This window comes from Cinclus cinclus, chromosome 6 (genome assembly GCF_963662255.1).
Source record: "Cinclus cinclus chromosome 6, bCinCin1.1, whole genome shotgun sequence".
NCBI lineage: Eukaryota > Metazoa > Chordata > Aves > Passeriformes > Cinclidae > Cinclus > Cinclus cinclus.
In genome coordinates this window covers 14,635,943-14,661,863 of record NC_085051.1, presented here as the reverse complement: position 1 = coordinate 14,661,863, position 25,921 = coordinate 14,635,943, and the positions used below count along the sequence as shown (strand labels likewise).

The 25,921-nt window shown below is 41.6% G+C and overlaps 1 protein-coding gene across 5 annotated transcripts in view; it reads left to right on the top strand.

Annotated features, from left to right (window-relative positions):
• Window positions 1-25,523, top strand: part of LOC134045863 (serum amyloid A protein-like) — a 28,772-nt gene extending 3,249 nt beyond the window's left edge. Inside the window, exons 4-23 of one of the 5 annotated variants that reach the window (XM_062495960.1) lie at window positions 1,196-1,260; window positions 1,881-2,073; window positions 3,473-3,606; window positions 4,189-4,404; window positions 4,617-4,688; window positions 4,946-5,034; window positions 5,984-6,162; window positions 6,382-6,540; window positions 7,624-7,783; window positions 9,774-9,897; window positions 11,651-11,797; window positions 12,310-12,384; window positions 12,873-13,477; window positions 14,601-14,727; window positions 14,910-15,065; window positions 15,620-15,739; window positions 16,035-16,148; window positions 16,460-16,566; window positions 17,237-17,522; window positions 24,284-24,395. In XM_062495960.1, the coding sequence (XP_062351944.1) occupies window positions 1,196-1,260; window positions 1,881-2,073; window positions 3,473-3,606; window positions 4,189-4,404; window positions 4,617-4,688; window positions 4,946-5,034; window positions 5,984-6,162; window positions 6,382-6,540; window positions 7,624-7,783; window positions 9,774-9,897; window positions 11,651-11,797; window positions 12,310-12,384; window positions 12,873-13,477; window positions 14,601-14,727; window positions 14,910-15,065; window positions 15,620-15,739; window positions 16,035-16,148; window positions 16,460-16,566; window positions 17,237-17,522; window positions 24,284-24,365 (3,210 nt within the window). In that variant the 3' untranslated portion in view covers window positions 24,366-24,395. Of the gene's footprint in view, window positions 1-1,195; window positions 1,261-1,880; window positions 2,074-3,472; window positions 3,607-4,188; window positions 4,405-4,616; window positions 4,689-4,945; window positions 5,035-5,983; window positions 6,163-6,381; window positions 6,541-7,623; window positions 7,784-9,773; window positions 9,898-11,650; window positions 11,798-12,309; window positions 12,385-12,872; window positions 13,478-14,600; window positions 14,728-14,909; window positions 15,066-15,619; window positions 15,740-16,034; window positions 16,149-16,459; window positions 16,567-17,236; window positions 17,523-17,974; window positions 18,691-24,283; window positions 24,428-24,739; window positions 24,879-25,338 lie in introns of those variants that run through there. The other 4 variants (XM_062495963.1, XM_062495962.1, XM_062495961.1 and 1 more) reach the window with 4 other exon arrangements.
• The last annotated feature ends 398 nt before the right edge of the window (window positions 25,524-25,921 follow it).

Here is a 25,921-nt window from a genome sequence, read left to right as displayed (position 1 = left end):
GCTTCACCTTCCACCGAATGCATGGTGCCTGCTGTATTCAAGCTGTAAGGATGGTGGGTTAGGCATTGTCCAACTGGTGGTGCTTATTCCTGAGTGTGGTAGCTCAGTCTTTAGATGAGGCTCTGGTGATATTTCTAAGAGGGGAACATCTGGAGCTGTTATTTGAGAAGTTACGGGTACGAGCTGGCAGTAAGAAAGAGTTCATCCTGCCAATTTGGGAGCCTGTTGCAATGATGGAAAGTTCTGTTGATGGTGGTGAAGATGTATCAGAATGGGAGGCTTCCATTCCTAACATCCACTATCCAAAACCTTGTAATTGGTGGAAATCTGAGTTTAACAAGTGGGAACATCTGGTTGCCCAAGGGCCATGGTATTGAGAATTTTGAGAATGATAAGATCAGTAATGACTGGTTAACATGCTATAGAGGCATACCACACAGGAAGTTAAGAACAGTGTTGCAGCTGAGAGCTCATGTCTACCCCACAGAGTGTTCCTGGCCAGGGGTAGGCATGAGGACCTGTGTTAGATCTTGCAGACATTGCAATATTGATTACCAGACAACAGCTGTGTTTTAATAACTGGGAGCTGTTCAATCACTCAAGAGGCCTGGATTAAAATATATAATTCTATCTGTGGGCTGTGAAGCTAAGAGGGAGGATTGGACTGTGTTCCAGGAACCACATGTAAGGGATGATTAAAATGAATTGTATAAGCCTGATTTGATCTTTGTGGAGGAGCATAAGGCACTCATGGTTGATGTGAGCACAGTAACTCTCTGCTGAAGGATTCAAGGTCTTACAAACACAGCAGATACTGAGTTTCTGGGCTTTCCCATAGGAGTGCAGGGAAAGTGGTACTATAAAAACTCAAGAGTTGCTATAGGTGCTAGGTCTCTCTAAGACAAAGCTAGGGAAGGTTGCCTGGGCCTCACATCCGGAGTGCTCCTCTTTTCCATTGATACTGTATGTATGTTTGCTAGCAAAGCTCATTGCATTGTGCCTGTTAAATAGAAAATACCTGACTGGCTGTCAACATTACTTGGGCAGTGGGTGGACATGTGGGAACAATACCCTTTTTTGCCCATATTTGGGTCTAAATTTCCATTTTGGACTAGGTGGATGGGACACCTTTACTTAACCTGGAAAGGACAAAAAAAAACTTTTCACCTCTTCTTACTCCTGTGCTTGCTTTCAGGAAGGTGCCATTTCCCGGGTGGCCTGTTGTTTGCATGATGAAGACTATGTTGCTGTTGCTACCAGGTGAGTGATCTACTCACAAACCTGAGCACTGGATTAATATTTTTAAGAAGCTTCAAGTTTCAGACTTGGACAGCTGCTGAGAACTCAGAATTAACTTACCAGGTTAACTGATAGGGGCCACTACAGGAAAATTCTCTGCAGTTTACTTAACTTTTTTTCTGGAATAGTTGTTCAAGATTAAGTTTTAATTTCTGTAACAGAGCACCTATGGCAGAGCTCATGCATATGGAATTATGATGATGAATAATGTCTTTGAGACCTTTCAGCATGAAAAGAAGCATTTTCATTTACATGGTAGAGTGAGATTGATAAGTAATTCCACTTCTGTTTATTAAAATCCATTTAAATGTTTTTCCACATCCTCACTGGCAAGTGTAATAAATGTAAGAGTAGCTTTACAAAGCTGCTTATACATTGTGTGTGGTGCAAAGAAAGACACTTATTCATCTCCAGAATTAAGTGTGACACTTCTTGAAAGCCTGCAGCCTCAAACAGAACCAGCTCTCAGGCATGCTGCTTCGCTTGGGTTTCCTCTTTCTTTGGGAAAATGGATCTTTATTAACTGATAAAACATTAGAATATTTATTTTTAACCTGTATTCTCTTTTTAACTTCCTGTAGCCAAGGCCTTGTAGTAGTCTGGGAGCTGAATCAGGAACGTCGTGGGAAGCCAGAGCGGATTTATGTTTCCTCTGAGCATAAGGGCAGAAAAGTCACAGCTCTGTGCTGGGATACAGCTGCCCTTCGAGTTTTTGTAGGAGATCATGTGGGAAAAGTATCAGCCATCAAGATTAACACATCAAAACAAGGGAAGGTAAATATTGCATACTTTGATTGAGCTTAATTCACAGGGGTGATGTGTGGAATCTCTTTGTTTATTTTAGCAAAATGGAACAGAGCAGGACTTGGCAGCTGATGAAGTTCTGGTAGCTTTGGATTAAGAACCAGTCTTTTGAGACAACCATAGAAATCCTGACCCATGAACTCCCCATCCTTATTCTGTTGATTTTAGTAATTCAGCTTGAAGATGCTTTCAAATGTTCAGAATTAAAAACTGGTCAATCTCTGCTTCTTAGAATTTACAAGTATCAAAGTTAAGGGTCTTGGTGTTTCTGAGCCTATTGGATTCCTTAGACTCCAGCTACAGGTTCAGCTGTTTGTTTTAGTACCTCAATTCAGCTGTTGGTCAGAGATAGAGCAGTCCCAGACTGATTTTGCTTGGCTTTGTCTGGATGCTCTCATTCTTAACCATCTGGATTAGATAAAATAAATTATAGGTGGTCATTGAGATTGCACAAAATATAAAGGACGTAGGCTCAAAGGACATGACTGTTAGTAATGCCAGCCTGGTTTCTAGCCCTCAAGTTCTTTAGCTTTTACCATTACTGTGTCCTTTCTTTTTGGTAAAAAGGAGCAGAACCTGGAAATGGTTTTGTTCCTCCAGGTAGTTTCTAGCCCTCATGGATGATTTTGATGGAATATTGTCTTAAATGTAGCAAGACCATTATTACATTTAAAGAAGGAGGGGGGAAAGCTGAGCTGTGGGAAGAGAGGGAGGAGAAATGGCAAGGCCCATGGAGTCTGTGGCTGTTCACACCTGTTAAAGGAACAGGACTGTTGGGTTTCTCGGGCAATGCACTTTGTCATATTCCTAAGAAGGGAAAACAGCTCTAAGCTGGCAAAAATAGTGACTGTCTGACAGCAAATTTGAATGCAGTTCCCAGTGGTTTTCTTATCTTAAGAAAGTAGTTTCCTTATCTTACCATAAGTCTGAGACTGTTCATCCACCCATGCAAACTGAGACACTGATATGATTAAGAGTATGTGGATAAATTGTGACAGGGTAACAGAGAAGGTGAGTTTGTGAACAACCTAATTCCTATACAGGCTTTTTGTATCAATCCCTCTGGTCTGTTTCCATAAAACTGCTAGCTCAGCTGTGGGGAGAATTGAAAAAAAAAAACCACAAAGCTTAGAATAGCAGGAATAAAACCCTCTCAATGTTACAGATTTAGACTGCTGTGCTTCTAAGCATTAAAGCCTTGCTTTGTAAAGACAGAAGAAAATAACTGCTCTATCTTATACTGTGTATTCATAGCATAGTTGAGTCTTTTCTGAATTTTGCAATTTTAACATAATAAACAGTCTTTGCTTTGAACTGAAGACCAGCATATTTTCTTTTCCTTTTCTTTTTTTTTCTTTTTAAACTGTAGGCTGCTGCTACTTTTGTGATGTTTCCTGTCCAGATTATAACCACTGTAGATTCTCGGGTGGTTCAGCTTGATTATTTGGATGGAAGACTGCTCATATCTTCACTTACACGAACTTATTTATGTGATACTGAGAGGCAAGTTCTATTTTATTTCTGAAATAGCGGACTTCAGATTCACACACAGTTACTAAAATGACATCACTGTTTCTTCACTTAACCCATGCTCCCTCAGTCTGTTTCTGAAGATGTTGGGAGGAGTGTCAAAAGTTTTACTGAAACCAAGATAAACAACTTCTGCTGTTCTCCCCTCAACTACTCAGCCAGTCATCCTGTTGTAGAGGGCTGTTAACATTATTTCCCTTCCATAAATTCATGCTCACTGCTCATAATCACTGTCTTATTTTTCATGTGATTGGAAATGATTTCTGGGAATGTTCACACCTTCCCATCACTAGGTTGAACAACTGGTTCTACTGAAATAAAACCCTTTGATCTGAGCATTCATTTCAACTAATGAATATTTCTAGACCCTGTCTTGGATAAACTTTGGACAATATTTTTGTAATATTCATTACAGATTTTTTTTTTCTTGAGCACCAAAACAAATTCAGCAGCTGGGATTAAGTATTTTTTATTATCCAAGAAAAACATAAAATTAATTAGGGCTTTTATTAGTGCTGCCATACTTACTTAACAAGTGTATTTTTTCCTCTCTAGAGAGAAGTTCTGGAAGATTGGTAATAAAGAGAGAGATGGAGAATTTGGAGCATGTTTCTTTCCTGTTGGAAAAAACAGTGGGAATCAGCAGCCATTAATATACTGTGCTCGACCTGGCTCAAGGATGTGGGAGGTGAACTTCGATGGGGAAGTGCAAAGCACACATCAGTTCAAGCAGCTGCTCTCATCACCACCTCTTCCTGTTGTTACTCTCAGGTAGAAACATGAGTGTTATCAGTGATAAACTTGTTTGGGACATCCTTAAGGCTGAAAAGACTAAATAAACTCCTGTTTCAGTCAAATGTTAATCCTAGTTAATACAGTCTCCTCTAAAAGGTGTAGTCAGCCATGTATTTACAGGATTAAGAATTTTAGAAAGTAATGTTATTGTAGTTATGCTTGTACTTGATAATAATTTTATTTTGCAGGCATGATCCTCATTATACTGGTTCCAGCTGCTCTCCACAATCTTTGTCTTTCCCCAAGCTGCTGTATTTGACGTGAGTATTTGACAGCATAGCTTCCATAGTTGATAAAGTAGAAATTTTAGTTAGAATTTTTTTATATTCTCCTGTTATATTACCAACTTCAGGTTTTTGTGTAAGAATTTCCCAAGTATCATGCTAAACCTGCCTCACATGTCACTTGCTATATTTAAGTCAGTGCCATCCCTGTATATTTTACAATTTTTTTTTATTTTATTTATCTGTTTTACCACAATTGACTGTTGCTCCATTAACATTTGCTATGATTGCAGTGAGCACTGTGTGGTGACCTGGACAGAAAGAGGCATTTATATTTTTCTTCCCCAAAGTGTTCAAGTCTTACTCTGGAGTGAAGTTAAAGGTAAACTAAAGTTTCTTAAACTTTGCTTCGTAACATTGTCTGCTAAACTGGTCATTCCTGAAGTCCTTGCCTAACATGGAAGCTTTTCAAGCTCAATTTTTACAGCTGGACTGCAGAATATTTATAAAAAACTTGTCATCTGTCCGGTATGTCCTTGAATATTAACCATCTCTTTGCCTCCTCCAGCCAACCACTCCTGCCATAGATCTGAAAACATGCTTCTCAAAAAACAAAACGTGGTGTAGAGTGACTCATAAAATACAGTATTTAAAATGCAGGTGATCAACCTGCAGTGTCCTTTTCTCTTTACTCAGGCTTATTGTCAGGTGTCCTGTGAAGGATAATCTGGCTGCTGAAAGTTTAAAACTTAGGTTTTTTTCCTAAAACCTGTCTAAATTGCATACAGGGAATATATTTATTTGGCAAATGAGTGAACCCTCATAAACAGTTGTGTGTATGGTTGTGAGCAGAGTCCTGCAATCATTGTCAGTCAGTCTTTCCCCTTCTCCCCATTTTGGTGTTAAGTTTCCAACCTTTGTTGTGGAGTGTTTGCATACAGCATAAATACTGCATTTGAAAATTTGTGGAAGGCCAAAGTTGGTTTTCTACCTGTGAACATTTTCTCTCTGTTTCAAAGCTAACAATTATGTATTTGTCATCTTTATCAGGCTTTAATATTTCATCTCAGAGGAAAAGGAAACATGTTGGTAATTTAGTGTATTTTTGGAATGTTTTCTAGAAATGCAACTCTGGAAAGTTTTGACATTGTGTTTTATAGTGATTAGGTGCTAGGTCAGCACTCATCAGTGTTTGTTTTCCCCATGCCCCTCATGTTTTGCACTCATTTGCAGTCAGGTGGGAATATGCCTTTACCTTCTTTCAGGGACAGAAAGGAATGCTGAGTAATGACTTCAGTCCTTCAGGTATTGCTCTGTGTGTGGTTTTGCAGATATTCAGGATATTGCAGTTCACAAGAGTGAGTTGTTCTGTCTGCACACAAATGGGAAAGTTGTGCACCTCTCCCTTCTGCTGGTCGATCGCTGCATAGAGCGTCTGATGAGAAGAGGATTCTGGACCCTTGCTGCCAGGGTCTCTTGTCTCTTCCAAAATTCAATTGTTTCTTGCAGGGTAAGTTAATACCTCTTTGTAAATGTGCAGTACAACTTCACTGTCTTTCCTGTCCCCTCTTCCATTAAGTTTCATTGTTACTGAGATTCATTCTATTGGAGTTTTTAGTCATCTAAACATTGTACTTTAAGGATGAAAAATTATCCTGCATATATGGTATCTTTCTTTTCACATGTGCATTTGAAATAATAATGCTTCTGTTTCACTGGGTACTTTTAGGCAAGAAAAAATTTACCTGTAGACAAGCTGGAGCACTTGAAGTCTCAGCTGGATGCTTCAGCCCAACATGATCTCACTGTGCAACTGGAAGAACTGATTTCAAAGTTGGAACCTCTAGATTCTGCATGCAGCAGTAGAAGGAGCAGTATTTCATCTCATGTATGTGTATTGGTAGTGCCAAAAATGTTATCTACAAGTTTTATCTTTATGATTTAAAGTCACCTCGTTGCTCACTTGGAAGATCAGGCTTTCATTTCTGCCCTGTGTACTACAGCTCAGAATGCTGCATTCTAAACCTAGGTGGAGTGAATAGGTATGAAACACCACTACTTGCATTCTCTAAGCTCTCAGACTGCTGCCTCTCTCCCATATTATTTTAGGGCTAAATGGCTGAGATGTGGACAAAGACTGATAGGAAGATGGCTTTTTCCACATCTCTGTTTAATGTTTTAATGTGCTTTGGTAGAGATAGTCTTGGTTATAACTATAGTTTTATGTGATGAAAATGAATGTCTGAGTGCTCAGAACTATCTTAGCCCTATTTAAAAAATTGTCATACTTCTAAGGAGCTTAACAAGAAAGCTCTAAAAAAATGAAAGCATATTTCTAATAAAAATACAGCTGCTTTTCAAGAAAGGGAGGGAATTTCATAATTAATACAATATCAGCTCCTGCCTTCACTTTAAAAGTGTTTAAAAGCAAAGTTTAAAAAGCCAAGTAATGTAAATGTAAAAATGTAAATATTATTTGATATGATAGACAGGTTTGTCTTCATTAGCCACTGTGAAAATAAACCATGTAGACCTACCACAAGCAGAAAAATGTGTGTTGGTCCTGAAATGAAATAGTTTTGCAGGGTGTGTAATTGGCCTAGATGGGTATGGCTGACCAGCAGAAGGAATATAGATTCTTGGGTATGCAGCTACAAAGAGGTGAAGTGAAAGTCTTGGTTGCAGGACTGAAGCTGATGTGGGTTTTGCCTTGTACTGAATACACCAGTTGTTCCACAACCTGCTTTCCTAAAAGCAATTGCATCACACACATCTTTTTAAAATCACTGAACTGCACACTTGCTGGCATCTGTGTCCTTATCCATTCTGGATATGAAAAAAGTACTCTTTCCAGGCAGTGAAGTAGGAAATGACCTGAGGTTATTTGTGTGGGGACAGTTGGTTGAGTTCATTGCAGAAGGTTGAACAAGGAAGTACAGCTCACACGATGTCTAACTCCCTGGTCTGACAGGAAAGCTTCAGTGTCTTAGACTCTGGAATCTACCGTGTTATCAGTCGAAGGGGCAGTCAGTCAGATGAAGACTCGTGTTCCCTCCACAGTCAAACATTCTCAGAAGATGAAAGGCTTAAAGAATTTCCTGTACACCATGAAGATGAGCAACTAGAACTTGGTAATGTTTCTTAATGAAAACATGTTTCTTGATTGTGTTTGTTTATTCTACAAGAATTTGTCTGGGTTGGCTCTGTGCTCTTGCTTTCCACCATCAAGTTATTCATTATTAATACATGTAGTTTGATCAATTGAAACAGTCACTGTTGCTTCTAGTCAAAATCCTTCCTGAAACATTAGGTTGAAAAACTGGCTCCACAGAAGTCCAGGCTTAAAAACCGACAAAACCCAGCAAAAGGTCTAGAGGGCTTTACCAAGCATGGGCTTCACTCCAGTTTCCCCCTCTCCATGTGTAATTGAGCACTAGTGCTAAAATTCCTTCAGCTGTCTATGCCAGTGTCAATTGAGTTTCAAACAAGGTTTGTTTGCTGCCAGTATCTGTTTGTAATATTTATTCCAGAAAAGAATTTCTGAGTCTGGATTCTGGTTTATATTTCTTCAGGGAAAGCAGAAGGGTTTTGAAAAAGTGTTCTTAACTTTCTTGCAGGGTTTCCTTTGTACAGGAGATTCTCTTACACGTGTAAACATTATTGTAGGGGTGCTAGAATTGTTAATAACTAATATTTGGCCTGTGCAGTTAGCTTATTAATTTCCTGGCAAGTGTCTGTCACTGGACTTAAGCTAGAGTGAGACTGTATTGGGTCTAGTTTGCTGCTCTGGCTGGGTTTGGGAGGGAATGCAGAGACCTGGGATGATGAGGAGGTGCCTTGGTTCGAAGTATGGTAGAGAGGCTTTCATATAAAAAGGCTACTTTTTAGCTTTTGCAAGGAGTTGATGCCAGTTGAGAATGGAGAGAATTTGGATGCTTTGGAGAAAATCACACTGGGGAGGGAGAGTGCAGAAATTGGTATTTAGTCCTCTAGTTGTCAGTGTTGTCCTGCTGACTGAGATACGCTTAGGTGTACGTGTGCCTCTTTACCTACATCACCATAAAAACAAGTGAAGAAATTCTGAAGTGCATATTTTCATATTTTCTAACATTAAAATCAAAATTCAAGTGACTTAAGTTTTGAATGTTGGAAGATGGAAAGGTTCTGTGTGTTCCACAAGAGATGACAAATTTGCTGATTGTTTCCAAGTACAGAAGTTCCATATGCTTCTTGAAGCACGAGTACTTGATTTGGTGTTTGAAAGAAACAGACTTAGTGTTTCCCTGCTCACAATGACATAAGATGTAATGAGTTTCTAGGTTTCTAGTCTGCATCATGAACAAAGGCAGCCTTATTTACAGCCAATCGTAAAGTCAGTTGTGACCTTTAGGCACTGTCAAGAGGGATTCTGATGGTAGATTTTCTCTAACAGTGAAGCATCTTTTCTTCTCAACACTGTGGTTACTGCTGACTGTTGCAAAATGCAGCATCATCCTGACTTTAAATGTTCCCTTTTTTGTTGCTGACATCACTTAAAGATACAGTGTGTGTTTGTACCAGGAATTATTAAGCAAAACACGTTGTAAATATTGTTAGGGGCATAGGAGCGAGAAGGATTGTATTTCCTGTGATTCTTACCAAAAGCCAGAGAGCTGTGGGTGTGATTTATACTCTAATAATGGCTTATGTATGTCTGTTCACATGTGATTTAGATTTTGGAAATCACGGTCACAACTGACTTTATGATCGGTTGTGAATTGATGTATGCCACAATACTTAATTTTCCTAGATGTATAAATAAATCAGTGGATTAAATCAAGATTTTGTCCTTTAAATGGATGGTAAGTCTAATTTTAGAAGATAGTTTTCATACTGTTCTTGATCATTATTTGCCTTGCTCTAAAGCCAAAGCACTATTAATAAAGCAGACTTACTAGGTTCAAAGTCGGTAGTAAAACAGCCCTTGAAACCTGGCTCCATGCATTTTTGAGTATTAAAAAGGAGAGTATGGTGGGCAGGTTACCTGTTAATGAATTAGTGACGTGCTGTTCATTTCACTGTTCCATTTTTTTTTTGCCAGGTCACTGTTTCATGACTTTTTATTTCAATTCCATTTGTCAGAGAACGTATCTCATGCATCTGTGGTGGTTGACGCTGACCGGAATGAGACATTTCTCCCATTCAGTATTCCTTTGTCATTCCGTTCCCCATCTCCTCTCGTCTCTCTCCAAGCTGTCAAAGAAAGGTAAAACATGCAGCAGGTTTGCTCATCCATTACATCTTGCCCTCTTTTGTCCCCTGGATTTGTAGCACTGTGTGGTTTAGTTCATACTCTGTTCTGTAGATACGGATGTGTCTGTGTTCTATAACACCTGAACTGGAACACTAGAGTTGCAGTCAGGTTTGCCAGGCAGTTTAAATCTTCATCTTGGCTCTAGTGAAGATAAAAAGAGCTGTTGGTAACTTCGGTGGAGCCAAGACTTCAGTTTTAAACAGTTAGTAATTGTTAAATGTGTAGCAATGTTTACTGTTACCCTGTAAACTCTGGCTGTGGTTTGTATTCAAAGGAAAGCTTACTGAATATTGCTTTGGGATTTTGCCTTTCTGGATCTTAGGGGGAAGGCTTTTTATATTGCTTGGGGACAAACACTGAAATATAGAAAGCAGGTAGATATTGCTAAAACAGACTTGCAAAGTGGTCTGTCCTATCCCCACATGAATTTTTCAGTGAATCTAATTGATTTCCTGACACTAATGGTAGCCTATACCTGCTGCAATTAGATCTGTGTTTATTTTATGCATAAATCACCTTGATATTTTAAAATATTTTTTGGTTTTTTTTTATAATGGGGGAGGAGAGTGTGGGTGTACAAATACAAAGGAGATGGTGTTAAATATATAAATTAATTTTTTTATAAAAGTGCTGTATGTTAATTACTTAGCTAAAATGTCTCTGGCCCAGCAAAGGTCTGAAAAAATGCACAGGTCACTTCAGTATGTAAATCATGTCCTGCACCAAAGAATTCTAGCTGCTATCAGCAGTGTGGGGATCTCAGAATAAACATCAGAAGTACATGCAATGTTTTGAGTTCTTTCTAAACTGTAAGCAGCCTTGAGGACTTTACTAGTAATAAATGTTTCTGCTAATAATGAAAGTTGCATTTTTAAGTATTCACTGCATACAATTAATCATTAAATAAAATACTATCATATTTACAGTTAATTTTTTAAAGTTTAGCTTTAATCCTTCTATACATTCAAGTCCAATTGTTTTGATAAATTTGAGTCCTTTCTGCCTTCTGCAGCAAGTTTCAACTTTTGCTATACCTTGTTAAAGTAAAAGATATTGGGTTGGGGTTTTTGGGATTTCTTTTTTTAAGTATTAGAGCAGAAAGCAGGAAGCATGGTTTTCTGTTCAAATCTTGTTGTCATAGTTCTCTTCGTGGCAGTGGTAGAAATAATTGTGTTCTGATCTGTTCATTGAGCTTTCTCTTCAATAAAACACATGAAGGAATAGGGACTGCTGAGTGAAAATGATGTTGGTGAGCTTTGTAAGCTGAAGAATTAATTTGAAGCATTGTAAAGTGGTTTCTTACCACCAAGAGGGACATAATTTCCTGAGGATGCTTTATGTTTGAAAGCTTTAAAATGAAGTGTAGCCAATCTGTGTTTATTTGCATACAAATTTGCATATTAAAATTAAAAATGCACGTCACAATCTGTAGATTATGTTGGTATTTGATCCTGCTTCTCTAGCAGGAGTGTTAAATACTTCAGGTTTCTATTTCATTATGAAAACATGATTATGACTGGAGTATGAATTTTGAGCAGGTTCTTAGTAGGTTTTGTTCCTGTTGGTCATCATTGCTCTCATCCTTTTCTCAAGAGTTCTTCAGATTATAAAGTCTCTGAAATGATGGTTTCAATGAAAAGAGTGCTTGGTTTGCTTGTTTGCTTCTGAAATTCTCATTTTAAATGTTTGAACTTGTGATTCCTAGTGTTTCCAGCTTTGTACGCAAAACCACGGAAAAGATTGGGACACTTCATATAAGTCCTGAATCTAGAGGGAAGCATGAAGTTAAGGATGATGAGCAGCTGCCAGAACTAACTCTTAATCCGGTAGCATCTCCCCAGGAAGAAAAAGAGTGAGTGCAAAATCACATGTTCTTAGCAGTAGTATTTGCTGGATGTCCTGAGGATAGCAACCTAAAGAAAAAACTCTTTCAAGTAGAATGAGGAACTTGGCATTAGGTTTTTCCAGCTGCCTTCATTCCTATGGTGGGTTTCAGTGCTTCTCCCAACTCCTCTCTTTGAGCTCATGAGGCAATGAACACAGAGCTAAGTCATTTCATATTCCAGTGCTGATTTACCACTTTGGACTGCCTTTCATACAGTGGCATGGTTCTGTTTTTTGTTCAGTACCTGCAGAAGTCTACTGTAGCTGGAGTAGAAGCAGTTATAGAAAGCCACAAAAATAGTATTATCTGTTGCTCTTTGTGCCAAATTTATCCCTAATTTCTGTTGAGCTGTTCCTTCTTGCAAATGAAAGCTTTAGATTTATAAAGGAATTAGTGTTGAGGAAATTTTTCAGGAAATCATCACTTAAATTATTAAAGTTAATACTTTAGATAAGACTGAAATGAATGCTATTTTCTAGGTCAGAACACCAGAACTGCCAGCTTCCTGAGGAGGACTGTCTTAGAGATCTCAAGGCTGCAACAGCAGAAACTATGTAAGCAGAGAAACTTTTTACTCTATAGATATGTTGGGTTTTGGCAGAAAAAATTATTTGGCTTTTGAAATTTTTTTCATTCATTTTACATGCATGTAAGAGTGATGCTCTAAATGTCTATTAACACAACCTGAAAGGATCTCGTTTGGTGAATGATTTGATTCTTCTTTTTAAAACCAAGCAAAACTCACTAAAAGCTCTCTTAGTGTTACGCCTTTGTCTTAAGAACAGGCATAGTTTAAAAAAACAAAATCACAAATAAAAATTCATTCTGAAAGAAATCCTAGGGAGCTCAAAATGTGCTGAGATCAAATGTAGACAGTGTGAAGTAGCCTAAATTCTGTTTGATGCACTCAAAATCACAAAAAACCTGACAACTGACTCACACAAGTCAAGTGCAAGAGTGCAGTTACACAAAGCATGTTTAGAGCTTCACTTGCGGCATCTTATAATTGTTAGACTTAGGAAACTTCTATTTTATGCTGCAGAGCCAAGCTCCAGGATCCCCTGGTTTTGTTGGAGCCTCAGTGTATGAGAAGGGTCTTACAGGAATGGCTTGTCTATCTAGAAGAAAAATTCAGCAAGGAGCGTTCTGCTTTGTCTGTTAAGAAAAGCAAGACTGTGTGTGCTGAAGAACAGAGGGCAGTCCTGGAGGAAAACCTGCAAGTGGCTCCACCTGATAAAGACCTAGTAGACAAGGAGCAGAGTGGCATTTTGGAAGACTGCATTGAAAAGGAAAGTACTGATGAAACATGTGTGAGCAAAAGCACGTGTGAAAATGGTACTGATGTGACAGGGCCTCTGGGCTGTGGCTTTCAGGTGTCTCCTCCGTGTGCCATCGAACCTGATGTTCTGAAAGATCTTGCGGAGTTGAGCACTCTGTGCTTTGAGCTGTGTGTCTTTTCCTGTGGGAGTGGTGAAGCTGAGGAGAGCTCTGACAGAAGTCTGCCACCAGCAGCTTCAGGGACCTTGGCTTGTAGGTTTATACGAAGCTACTTCTTCCTTTTGGATTTAAAGAGAGTAAAACAGTGTATTATAACCACTTGTGCCACCAACCCTAATGTATGGGAAACATACATTGCAGGATTGAAAGGTAAATGATAAACGTTGTATTGCTTCTTAGACTGCAAATAAGACTGCTTGTTTAGGAGAAAAAAAAAAAGAAAAAGCCTTGAAGACACTCACAGTATTGTCTCTGCAGATTTTCCTTCTGCCAGTGTAGTGTGGCAGGGGGAGGATGCTTGGTGTGTGGGAGTTTTGGGTTGTTTGGTTGATTGTTTTTCGTCCAAATGCTTCCCTTAGGAAGAACTTGGCTCAGCTGGTTATTGCATAGTGCTAATAATCCCAGCATTGTGGGTTCAAGCCCTGCATGGACCTTTCACTTAAGAGTTGGACTTGATGATCATTGAGAGTCCCTTTCAAATCAGAATAACCTGTGATTTCTTAAAAAAGGGAATTGCTGACTCCTTGAAGAGAATGTTCTGCTCCCACTTTGCAACTTTGAACCTGTTACTTTGCATGGACCTTGTTGATTGAACACTGCAGTGATCCCAGCCTTGTTTGTTTACAAATATATGAGCTTCTAAGAGCAAAAGCATTGTAATTAGAATCACAAGTCTGTAGAAACAAGGCAGAAGGGAGGGGCATCAAGGAAGGAATGTGGTTAATATGAAACAATACTGAATGGAGTAGATGATTCCATGCTGATGAGTGGCTTGTGATCACTTCATGCTTCCCTGTTCCACAGAAGAACTTTCTGATGTTTTTGATGTCTCTTTAATTTTATTCAACCAAAGCTTCATGATGACATTAGAAAACAGAACTTTTCTGTTCTCTGTACTCAGCTTCTGCCTAATGTATTTAAGAGTGAATTAAAGCCTTAGCCTTGATTCTGCTCCAGCAGAGAGCAGTTAAACAACAGAATCTTGCTTTTAGGGTTGGTGTTTGGTGTTTGTTTCTGGGAATCTCTTCACTGTTTGGATTCTGAGAACCCTATAAGTGAAAGTAGTGTATGCATTCCCAGTTTGTCCTTAGTTGGACTGCATTTGTGCCTGGAGATTAATACCTGAATTTTATCAGGACTGAGATGGGTATTGAACTTCCCATGAAAGTAGTGATAGCTGTTCTTCAGCAGAGGGACAAAAGGAGGGGCAGGGCATGTTAAGGAAAAAAAAAAATTGCCCAAATCTTGCAACTTGTGAACTAATTTATTTCAGAACTAACTCGTCACAGTCCAGTGGCTTTAGCAATGGAAGATGACAATGAAATGTTGAAAATACTGAAGCTGCTGAATGACCTGGGGCCATGGGATGACAGCCCACTGTTGCTGGCACATGCTCAAAGGTCTGTACCCAAATCTTCTTTTTCACAATTTCCTGGCAGGAATTGCTTCACTTGCCATGTCACGAAGATTTCTGGAATCTCTTCAGAGAAATCACCTTTCAGTACTATCTTGAACTTGCAGGAGATCGTGGAAAAAAAAATGCTGTTTGGCATTGAAAATAATTTTTATTCTCTTTCTCCAGACTTTATGAAAAATTCGGGGAAACAGCTCTTCGGCCCTTGATCAAATTCCACCCATCTATTTTGCCTTCTGATGTTAAACAGCTTTGCAGAAATGATCCAGCTCACTTTTTAGCATATTTGGATAGTCTGGTGAAATCAAAGCCAGAGGATAAAAGGTGAGGGGAATGTAGAATACTTTTCACCTGTCCGCTTTCTTCATCATGTAGCTGTGTGGAGGTTTTCTTGTTTTGCGGACCATTTTTTGTGTTTCTGTATCTGTCTGCTTGGTGTTCTTAAGCATTAGGTTCCAAGTCATTCTGCCAGTTGTAGCTGGCCTTAGACTGGAGTTTTTGTTAGGTTAATATCTAGTTTTAAAAGGGATTTCCTAAGTACACTTTTAATAGAATTGACTTTCTTTGGTCCTATGTCTGCAGTTCAGTTATACCAGGGTTAGATGGCATTTAAAAAATACCCGAAGCAAACCAAACCCAAAAAAAACCCCAAAACCAAATCTAGGGGAGCTCAACCTGCAAACTTGATTTTCTGTGGTTGCCTCAGTTTCTAGAGATACAAATCATTTTAGGCTTTTCCACATTTAATTTTGCATCTGCTTTTTTGTTTGTTTCATTCTTTCTTTGTTAATTTGTTCACACACAGTCTCTGCTTCTCCATATCTGATATATTTAAAAGTGGTAGGGTATTTTTTTTTAGTGTCTGCTTTGTTTTCCAGGCCATTTCTCCTTAGGTCTCTTCTGCAGCCAGAATCTGTACGGTTGGATTGGTTGTGCTTGGCAGTTTCTCATGATGCCCCACAAAGGACAAACACTGTGGATGAGGAAGGAAATCCCAGGTAAAGTGGGTTTCACCCAAGTTCCTGAGTGCAGCAGAAAGACTTAACAGGTCTTGTTTAGGGTTAGATTTTTTGTGAAAGTTTGGAGCCCTGACTCCTTGGAGCATTTTGCAGAGTTCAGCAGAAACAGCCAAAGGATTGAATAATTTTTATTTGCAATGCCTTCCAGAATGACTGCTCTACTGAGACTGCACATAGTGTTTCATTCATTTTTCCTCCTCTCTTTTCATAAATCTGCCATCATGTTCTGAAGAAAAATCAACAATGCTTTAAAACTTACTTTCTCATCTTCTAGGCCACGATCACATTTGTTTACTTGGGGCTACAGCCAGCTCATTCTGCTCTTGATTAAACTCCCAGCTGATTTTGTTATGAAGGAGAAGATGGCTGACATCTGTAAATCACATGGGTAAGGAGAAAACTTGGTAATTATTGTTACTTAGTTAGTGGGTATTCTGACCCTGAGAAGATAGGTCGTTTATATTTGTATCTGTTTCTTGTTTGGACAGTTTTTTAAAAAACCTTTCATTTTTTGTGGATGAATATTGAATTTAATTTTGTGTGCCAAATGGGAGGTATTCCTCATAGCCCTACTCTGTTTCTGACATTCATTAAGTTCAGCTGCTTTTGTCTTTGCTGATAATTAAATGAACATGTGATTGTTCTTGATTTTGGTTTAAACTGAATATTTGATTCCTGGAAATCTTTACTCTCTTCAAGATTTTGGCCTGGATATCTTTTTCTGTGTCTGGAGCTGAATAGAAGAATGGAAGCCTTTACTGATATTGTTCATTTGGATGATTTGAGCCTGTTGAATGGAGAAGATGGTTAGTGATCCTGAAGCTATGTAAACATACTTCTGTAACGTAGGAACTGCTCTTATATAGTGGTTTGCCCAAAGCTGACTTGAACTTGTGTTTTGTTGAAGTGTTTTTGTTGCCTTGTGTGTGGTACAGCATATTTGAAACACATAAATGGGTATTATACTCTTTTATTGTCACACTGTGCTTTGTGAAATCAATTGTGCTAGCAGATGCTTAAAAGTTAAAGAATCTTGATTTGTTTATCAGTTGGGAGTAAATGATAACATTGGTGCTGTAGACAGAGGAACAGGAATCCTTCCTGCACAGCACGAAACTCCCCCACTATGTGTGCACACATCCAAAATTAGGGTAGGCAAAGCGTTGCACCACAAGGCAGAACTTGGAAGAAGATTCACTCCAGCCCTGAGATGAGCAAAACCTTGTCTCTTGGCTTAATCGAAAGCCTTGAATACTGAACTATTGTGAAAGTCTGTGTTCACCACTAAATCTTTACACTGAGTCAGGACAGTACATTTCTGTGCACAATTTGCTTGTTGATAATTCTTGGTTTCTTAAAATCTTCAGAGTAAAACAGAATAGACAGCTTCCCTTTTAAGTCCAGATATAGTTTAAATAGTCGTCTTACAATAATCCTTGTTTTACAAATAATGTAACAAACTCATTTTACATCTAGGTTCCATTCCAGAGACCATAGAAGAGTGGAAGTTTGTTCTGAATCTTGCACAGAATCACAGCACAGCTTTCCACCACCACAGCTCACAGAATGGGAATGCTGTCAGCAACGGCGGCCCAAGCTGCCCAGACTGCATCACTGTGGAAAATGTTGCTCTATTGCTGGCCAAGGCCATTGGCCCAAATCGTGCCTTGCCTCTCTTGCAGGAGTGTGGCTTGACACTAGAATTGTCTCAGAGATTTACTGGTGTCTGCGAGATACTTAGAATTGCTGAGAAAAGGCAAAGGTAAGAGATGTGTCAGCAGAAAATCCACACTAATCTGTTTTTGATCTCCTCAGTGCCTTAAACTTCCTTTTTGGTTAACAAGAATATGATAAACAGCTTCACATTTTGACCTTTGGTTTTAGACTCATCTGAAATCTTCCCTATTATTTAAGAGCCGTGTGTTTTGAAATATAGGCATTTTAAAATTGAAAATGAGGAAACAGGAAATTGTACATTAAAGATGTATGTGAAGGGGATTCTCTGAAACATCTGTCCTGTTGAGACCTGTACACACTCTGATCTCTCCTATTCCTTCCAAAGGTGTGAATGGTGATGTCAGGATGTTACTTCTGAATTGCAGTCACGTTTTTTACAAACTTCCATTTAAAAAGCAAGCCAAAACTCTGTTTTCTTTCTGTTGTTAGCTGTTTTACTGTTTGACATTTTTTTCCCCCCCTTTGCTTTAATTGCAGAGCGCTGATTCAGTCCATGTTGGAAAGGTGTGACCGGTTTTTGTGGTCTCAGCAAGCATAGAAAACAACTCGGGAGAACTCTGGGAACATTTTATACTGTAATGACTGTGTATTCAAGTGCCTCTTAAATTTCACAGGCCCTTAAAAATAACGAACTCCTGTCTAAAAGTTCAGTTGTACTGAGCCAGTCTCCATCTGGCAGGTATCTGACCTGGAAGTGCTGACAGCTCTTCCTTATTCCTTTGAAGATGGCTTTTGAACTGTAGAACATGGATCAAAATAAGCCAGTATTTATCTCGAAATTAAGCTCACACATTGCCAAGATGAAAATTGCAGAATTTATTTTCTGAGTCCATAACTTTAAGTGTTAAGGGATATGAGCCCCTAAGTATTAAATAGTGGTGTATACAATTTTTTGGTTCTTTGTTTGGAAACATGAGAAACCATTCCTGAGAAGTATCTAAGCCTACACTTATTTAACTTACCTGTAAATGACATTTACCTTTATTGTTTAGAAGTAGTCTAAAGAAGTGTCTGTTTGATACCTGTTGTTTTTTTCCCCTTCTTAATTTATATGGACAGGCCTTGCCTATTTGACATACATTAACTAAGCCAAATCGTAAAATAGGAGGAAAATACTTTGAAGTAATGGATTTATGGTTAAAAATGCTGATTAACAGACAAACTTGTTAAATGAACTTGCTGTTAAACTGCAAGCACAATATTTCTCAATTTCTCATACCTGTTTGTGTACTGTGACCTTAGACATCTGTTGTGATACTCCAGCAAACCTCAGAGCAGTGGAATTTGAATCGGAGTAATTTAAGTTGCAAAAAACCCTGAAGATCCAACCCTCCAATGATTAGCCTAGCACTGCCAAATCCACCACTCAACCATATCCCATAGGAGCACATCTACATGGCTTTTAAATACTTTCAGGGATGGTGACTCTACCACTTCCCTGGACAGCCTGTTCCAGTACTGGACAATGCTTTTGATGAAGAGATGTTTCCTGATGTCCAATCAAAATGTCTCCTGGAGCAACTTCAGGCCATTTCTTCTTGTCCTATCCCTTGTTACTTGGGAAAAGGAAACCCACCCCCACCTGGCTACAGCCTCCTTTCAGACAGCTGTAGAGAGCAATGAGCTCCCCTGAGCTTCCATTTCTCCAGGCTGAACACCCCCAGCTCCCTCAGCTGTTCCACACAGGACTTGTGCCCCAGACTCTCCACCAGCTCCCATTTCCCTTCTCTGGACCCACTCCAGCCCTTCAATGTCTTTCTTGCAGTGAGGGGCCCGAACCTGGACACAGTGCTTGCAGTGTGCCCTCACCAGTACAGAGGGACAATCCCTGCCCTGCTCCTGCTGGCCACACCACTGCTGATCCAGGCCAGGACACCCTTGGCCTTGCTGGCCCCCCCGTGCACTGCTGGCTCATGTCCAGCTGCTGTCCCCAGCACCCCCAGGTCCTGTTGTGCCGAGCAGGTTCCCAGCCCGTGGCCGTGTCTGGGGTTGTTGTGACCCAGGGGCAGCCCTGGCACTGGGCCTGGCTGACCCTCACCCCGTGGGCTCAGCCATCGATCCGGCCTGTCCAGATCCCTCTGCAGAGCCTTCCTGCCCTCAGCAGCTCAGCACTGCCACCCAGCCTGCTGTGTCTGCAGCCTGAGGATCCCTCCTCCAGAAAACTGGCAGAGAGATTGAACCGGACTGGGACCAGCACCGAGCCCTGGGGAACACTTGGGGCTGGCTACCAGCTGGATTTAACACCATTTCCCACCACTCTCTGTGCCTGGCCATCCAGACAGTTTTTTGCTTGGTGAGCAGTGTACATGTCCAAGCCATGAGCAACCCATTTCTCCAGGGGAGCATTTTGGGAAACAGTGTCAAAAGTTCTTGAAGTCCAGGTCAACTTTGGTAATTCCACAATTAATTCTGACATTTTGGAAAGTGAGAGGATTCATTCTAAGAATATTTTTAAAAGCTGAAGGTTTACGTAAGTATTTTTAGATGGATTCTGCCAAGAAAGTCTTTTTGCATACCTGGTTGAATATGAAGATTCACAAAATCACTTGGATTTTATATCTGGTTTACTGAAATGCTTTGTACTAGCACTCTTTCTGCATTTAATGCATCTTTGAACGAGTTTCTTTTTAAGCTTCTAGTTTCAACCCCTTCACTGTCTGACTCACATTTTAAGCAGAAGGCCATGGCATCTGGTCAATATTCAGTTTTCACAAATACTTAAATAAAAATGTAATGCATTAATTGGAATTAAATGTAATTAAAACTGATAATTTTTTTGTAAAGTGACATGAAAATACTACTTTATAAGGAGTCTTTTTATGTAGTCTTGCAGCACTTGTAGTGCTGCAAAATAATGCTTTTCATCAAAATAGGACTGAGTTTGGCCTTTTGAGAGATGCAGTCTGCAGACTATTTCATTCTTGTCTGCATGAAAAACTTGGGTGTGGAGGGTTGGTTACTTCACTAGAGGAAGGGAAGTTCCAGGGAGACAATGAGTGTCAGGCTTTCAACCAGTGTTGCTTGTGGAGAAACCAGTACAGAACTATTTCTAAAAAAGAAAACTTTAATAAAGCTTCTGAGGTTTTGATCCTGCCATTGGAAATAGAAGGATCTGTGCCATCAGGAATACCCCATGCTCTCACAGTAAGATTTGGAGTGGGAGCCAAGCACCTACCAGATGGTGTTGGTGCCTGTTTTCTTCCCTGCCAGATGAGCTGCTGCCACCGTTACCTACCTCAGATTCATGCGGTGTGTGGTGTAGCTGAGTGCTCCCCTTGTTTTCCTCAGAGGAATTCCTGGATTTCTGAGAATGTGCCTGGCTTACCTCCATATGGTTCCACTTTATTCGCTTGGTGTATTTTGTGTATGCGTCAGTACATTTCTTACTTCTGTGGGGGTTTTGTACACTTGGTTAACTTTGACTAAGGGTTGGGGCTTTTTCTGGTTTCTTTACAATAAGTCATAATTGCAGTTGGAGCTTTTTTTTAAAAAAAAAGTCATGTCAGAAGGCTCATACAGGTAACAATGGGAAGTGTGGGTTCAGATCTTGTGTCTAAAGTGAGCTTGTGTTTATCATTTCACCTAACTTGTCTGTCAATAAAGAGTGAGAGTTTACTCTCTGAAGAAGAGTTGGGAAATGAATGTCTCCTATTCTGGATGAGTTTGTTTTGATCTCACAGGGGCAAGGGACTGTGAAATTAGAGGGTCTTCTGTTCATAAATTACTAAACCAGAAACTACCTCAGTTGCACAGAGCAAGGCTCCTGTCAGCCAGCTGGCCACACACCACTGACAGCTCAGCCTGCCTCATGGGGAAAATGAGCTGCAGCTCAGCTTTGGTTTTTGTGGGTGACTAGTGGTAGGAGAGACCCTTGAAAAGCAGAGATGAATAAAGGGTAGCCTGGAGTAGCTGTAAATAGAAACTAGTGGTGGTATTTTCTTTTTCTCAAAGAAAAATATATCATACATTATTTTACTATTAGCCACCTATGGGTAAATCAATTTTGCTTCAGCTAAACAGCTGCATTTTCAATCTGCTTCTTGAAAGGAGACAGGTTTCCAGTAAGCCTGAGGTCGCTGGTAGTATATATTCCATACTGGGCAAAACTCCTGAAATGGATTATTGCAGATGTATACTAAAATATGATACTGTTCTTTCCCAGATTAAGAAATAACGGCAAATACTGTTGTGCCCAAGCTGGGAATTTACATCATCCCCTTTTTTAGTCTGATGTTCTTAGATTGCAAAATTGTGGAATGTTTGTGGAACATAGCTTGCATTCCTAGATGTTTACAGTTAAAGGGCAACCAGTATGGGGTTCATTTTTATCTTAACTGAATCAGACTATGCAAACCAATAAATGGTCTTAATGTCTTGTGTTTCCCAGTGTGCACGTGCTACCATTGTTTGTTACTAGGCCAAGAAGAAATGATCAAGCCCTCCTCCACGCTCAGAGGCAGCTTTTCTTCTTTCTGTTGCGAAAGCAGCAGTGTTGGCTGCAGCTCATTTCTGTGAGCCAAGGGTCATGACCTGGAGTGCAGTATGACAGGATATGGGAAAACTGGGCTTGGGCTGTTCCCTGCTGGAGCCCCAAGCTGCAGCTGCAACTCAGTTCCATGGGGAGCTCCAGCATTCTTGTCACTGCTGCTGTCCTTGCTGGACACTAAGGGATGCACTCTGAAATCTAAAGAATCCCTCAAGCACCTGCCTTGCACTTGTCCTTATGTTTTGCAGAAATGTTGGAGAGAATGTAAAACAGTGTAAGACTCAAAATATCCTCTATGCTCCAGAGTGTGTGAGCTCTTGTAGGGAAAAAGTTCCTTAGGTCAGTTTTGAAGGCAATGCTTTGTTCTAAGTCCCTGGGCAAATGCCACATATCTGTACTCCAATTTACAGAAGTAATTTTCCTTGTTTTTTAAAAACCAAAAAGGTGACAAACAAGGCTACTTGCAGCCAGCAGAGAAGGCACCTGAGGTGCCATGTACTGCAAGGGTGTACGTCATCAGGATGTGAACAGAGTTGCAGCAAAACACAGCACTTCAATCCCTGCAGTAGCTGAGATCTTACACTGTAGCGTATCAGGTTCAGGGGTGCCAGGGGACAAAAATCTGTGCTCCCTCCTTTTTGCAAGGTTTCCTAGTCCATTGGGTTAGAGTTTCTATTCTTACTGCAACTTGTTCCATTCTGAGATAAATCCCGCTATAGAGTATCTGTCCTGCTGCTCCAGGCCTGTCTGTGGAAAATGTCTCCACTCTCCTTAAGCTAATTTTTTTGACTGAAGTCCATTCACACTTGAAGAAGTTACTGTTGACACTTAATTAGCTTTATTGCGCCTCTTGGAACTCATGCCTCTGCCCTGCAGCTTCAGGAGTGAATTGTTCACAGTGGCAGAGTTGTGAGTGGGGCAACTACCCTTAACTCTTCTGAGAGGAACATAAGGTGCTCTCCTAGACTTGCTAAATCATGTACAGGGCCACACAGTGGGGACACTTCTTGTACATTCACTCTCCAGTGCAGTGGCACTCAACCCTGGAGTTTTCTGCAGTGGAAAGGATCATGTCAAGTTGTTAACTAAGGGAAGGGAGCAGGCTTTAAGCAGGGAGAGTGCAGTGGGTACTTAAAGAGTTAACCATGCCAATAGGGCCAGACGGTGTAAAATTGTGGCTGTATGGATCTGAATTTTCCCTTTGGTAAAATGTTTACTGCTGCATCCAAAACTTTCCACCTGAGCCCCATGGAACTGCTGTTGCAGCAGGGTGGCTGGAGTCCCTTGAGAGGAGTCTGTGAGAGTAAGCCAAGGCAAAATGAACAGTTCAGAGCCTGTTGATGATCTGTGTCCCTGTGCTAGCTTAGAGTGTTATCAGCAGGGATGTAGGCGTATATGGTTTGCCTTGCAAAAAAGTTAAGAGCAACACTTCACATTTTCCATTTTGTTAACTCTGGGATTCATCTGGCAACCCCAGCACACATGGGAATTTCATTTAGCAATTCCTGCAGCCTTTCTGGTAATGCAGCTCACGGTTCCTTGTGCACAGACACAAACCTGACCTTGTGTTTCAATGTGCAGACAGCCAGACACCTTCCCCTCTGAGCTCTGTTCCCTCCAAGATCCAAACAAAAGTGTCACCTTTAAGACAACAGTAACACTTCAAGCACATGGAACTCTTCTGCCTTCAAGGCAGTTTGTCAGTCTGGTTGTTAATGAGGCATAAATAGTCCCAAGGACAGCTGAAGAAGTGCCATATACTCTCTAAAAAATTGTGTAACAGAAGCTATGAACTTTCAGTAAGGACGACAGGTTTCCAGTAATGATTTCTGTGTTGGGAGTGCTGGTGGGGATTTCCCAGCCACAGGTATCCTTTCCAGTTTCCTCTTTTGAGGGGTTTTAATTGCTTATAAATACCCTCTCTGCTCTCTGAGTCTGAGAGCACACGAGACAATCTCCATCTCCTTTGGCTTTGCTGTTCTGCAGTGGTGAGTGACATTCTGAATTTGTGAGATGTGTGCAGTGTTTCGAGCTGGTATTTGGGAGCAGGACCAATGCTTTAGCACGTGGGGCTTCTTTTGTACTCATTACAGATGCAGCAGGGACTGCTAAAATGTGGTTTTCTCATGTGCACCTGCTTTTGTGGAGCTTGTGGTTGCACAGAGGGCAGCACTCCTTTCAGGGGGAGAAGGGGGTCCTGGGTGAGCCCTCAGCGCTGGGGCAGCAGCTGGGCAGAGCTGGGAGTGTGATGGGTTCTCAAAGGTGCTCCAGAACTGCTCACCTCGTCCACTGTCTCCCAGCTCCCTGTCAGGCTTGGCCAGGAACCATGAGGCTCTGGGTCTGCATTGCGTTGCTCTCCGCTGTTCTGTGTGCAAGTGCTGAGAGACCAGCGATACTCCGAGGAATAATCCGAGCTGGACAATTTGTCCGGGATGCAGCGGGAGGTAAGCTGCTCTTACCTGGGGCCCTTCCCTCCCCAAGCACAGGTTACAGCAGTCAGTGGTGCAGCCCTCAGAGCTGGGAAATCTGCAGCTCCACGTCAGAGACCCCTCTGGTTTCTGCTGCTGGATGTGGGCCTTGATCAGCCCCCAGAGGTGCTTTCTGTGGGTACAGCCCTGTGCAGAGGATGATGTGAAGCAATGTCTCACTCTGTTACTGCTCCTTGGGCCTTTCAACTCCTGCCTGAAATGGTACCAAACTATTTCTGGTGTAACTCTTTCAAGTCAACATCGTCTCCATTTCTGTGCTTTCTTTAGGGACAGCAGATATGTACAGAGCATACCGCGACATGCGTGAGGCAAATTACAAAGGAGCTGACAAGTATTTCCATGCCCGTGGGAATTACGATGCTGCCCGGAGAGGACCTGGAGGTGCTTGGGCAGCGAAAGTGATCAGGTAATGGAGCATGCCTGGCTTGTTAGCAGTGAGTTATTAGTGATCCAGGCATTCCAGCTGGAGCGAGGTCCTTTTTGACTTGCAGTCAGCTTTGCACCTGGAAGGATGGCGGGGGGGGGGGGGGGGGGGGGGGGGGGGAGGAGGGGAAGTAGTTCCCATCTGGACAGCCAGTCTCTATAGGAATGGTGCTATATGAGCATGAGCCTTTCTTCTCGTCCTCCCGAGAAAACAGATTCCTCCCTCTGCATTTCTGATAAGGAACTCTCCTTCATTGCTGGTTCATGTCCCGACGTGAGAGATACGGATTCATTCCACCGCGGGCTCTCAGACAAAGGCCGAGTGTGCGCTTGCATCTCACCTTGAGAGCCCTACGGAAACTCAGTTTCACATGAGTGAGGGAACCAACACAAGGCTGAGTTAGACGCAGTCTGTTCAGGTGGCCTTTTCTCCTTCCCCACAGTGACGCCCGGGAGAACTGGCAGAGCGGCATCAGCGGCAGAGGCCACGAGGACACCAGGGCGGACCAGGAGGCGAATGAGTGGGGCCGGAGGGGCGGGGACCCGAACCGCTACCGGCCCAAGGGGCTGCCCAGCAAATACTAGCTGTACTCCGCTCCTGTCACACCTCCCTTTGTACAGCCGAATAAAGAAATCCTCCTGAGAACTGTTCCCTTCGCTGCGAGCATCCATCCTCCCGGGACTGCGGGGCGGGGACGGCGGTGTCGGTGTCGGGGCATCACGGGGCGGCCAAAGGGGGGCCCTCGGGTGCTCTGGGAGCGCAGGTGCCGCTCTCCGCCGAGGGGCAGCCCTAGGCGGGCGGATCCGGGCAAGATCCTGACACGGGCCCGGTGCGATCCTGGCACGGTCCTTTTGCGGTCCCGGCACGGGCCCGGTGCGATCCCGGCACGGTCCCTTTGCGATCCCCGTGCGATCCTGGCACGGTCCTTTTGCGGTCCTGGCACGGGCCCGGTACGATCCCGGCACGGTCCCTTTGCGATCCCCGTGCGATCCTGGCACGGGCCCCGGCGCAGCGGCGGCCGCCGG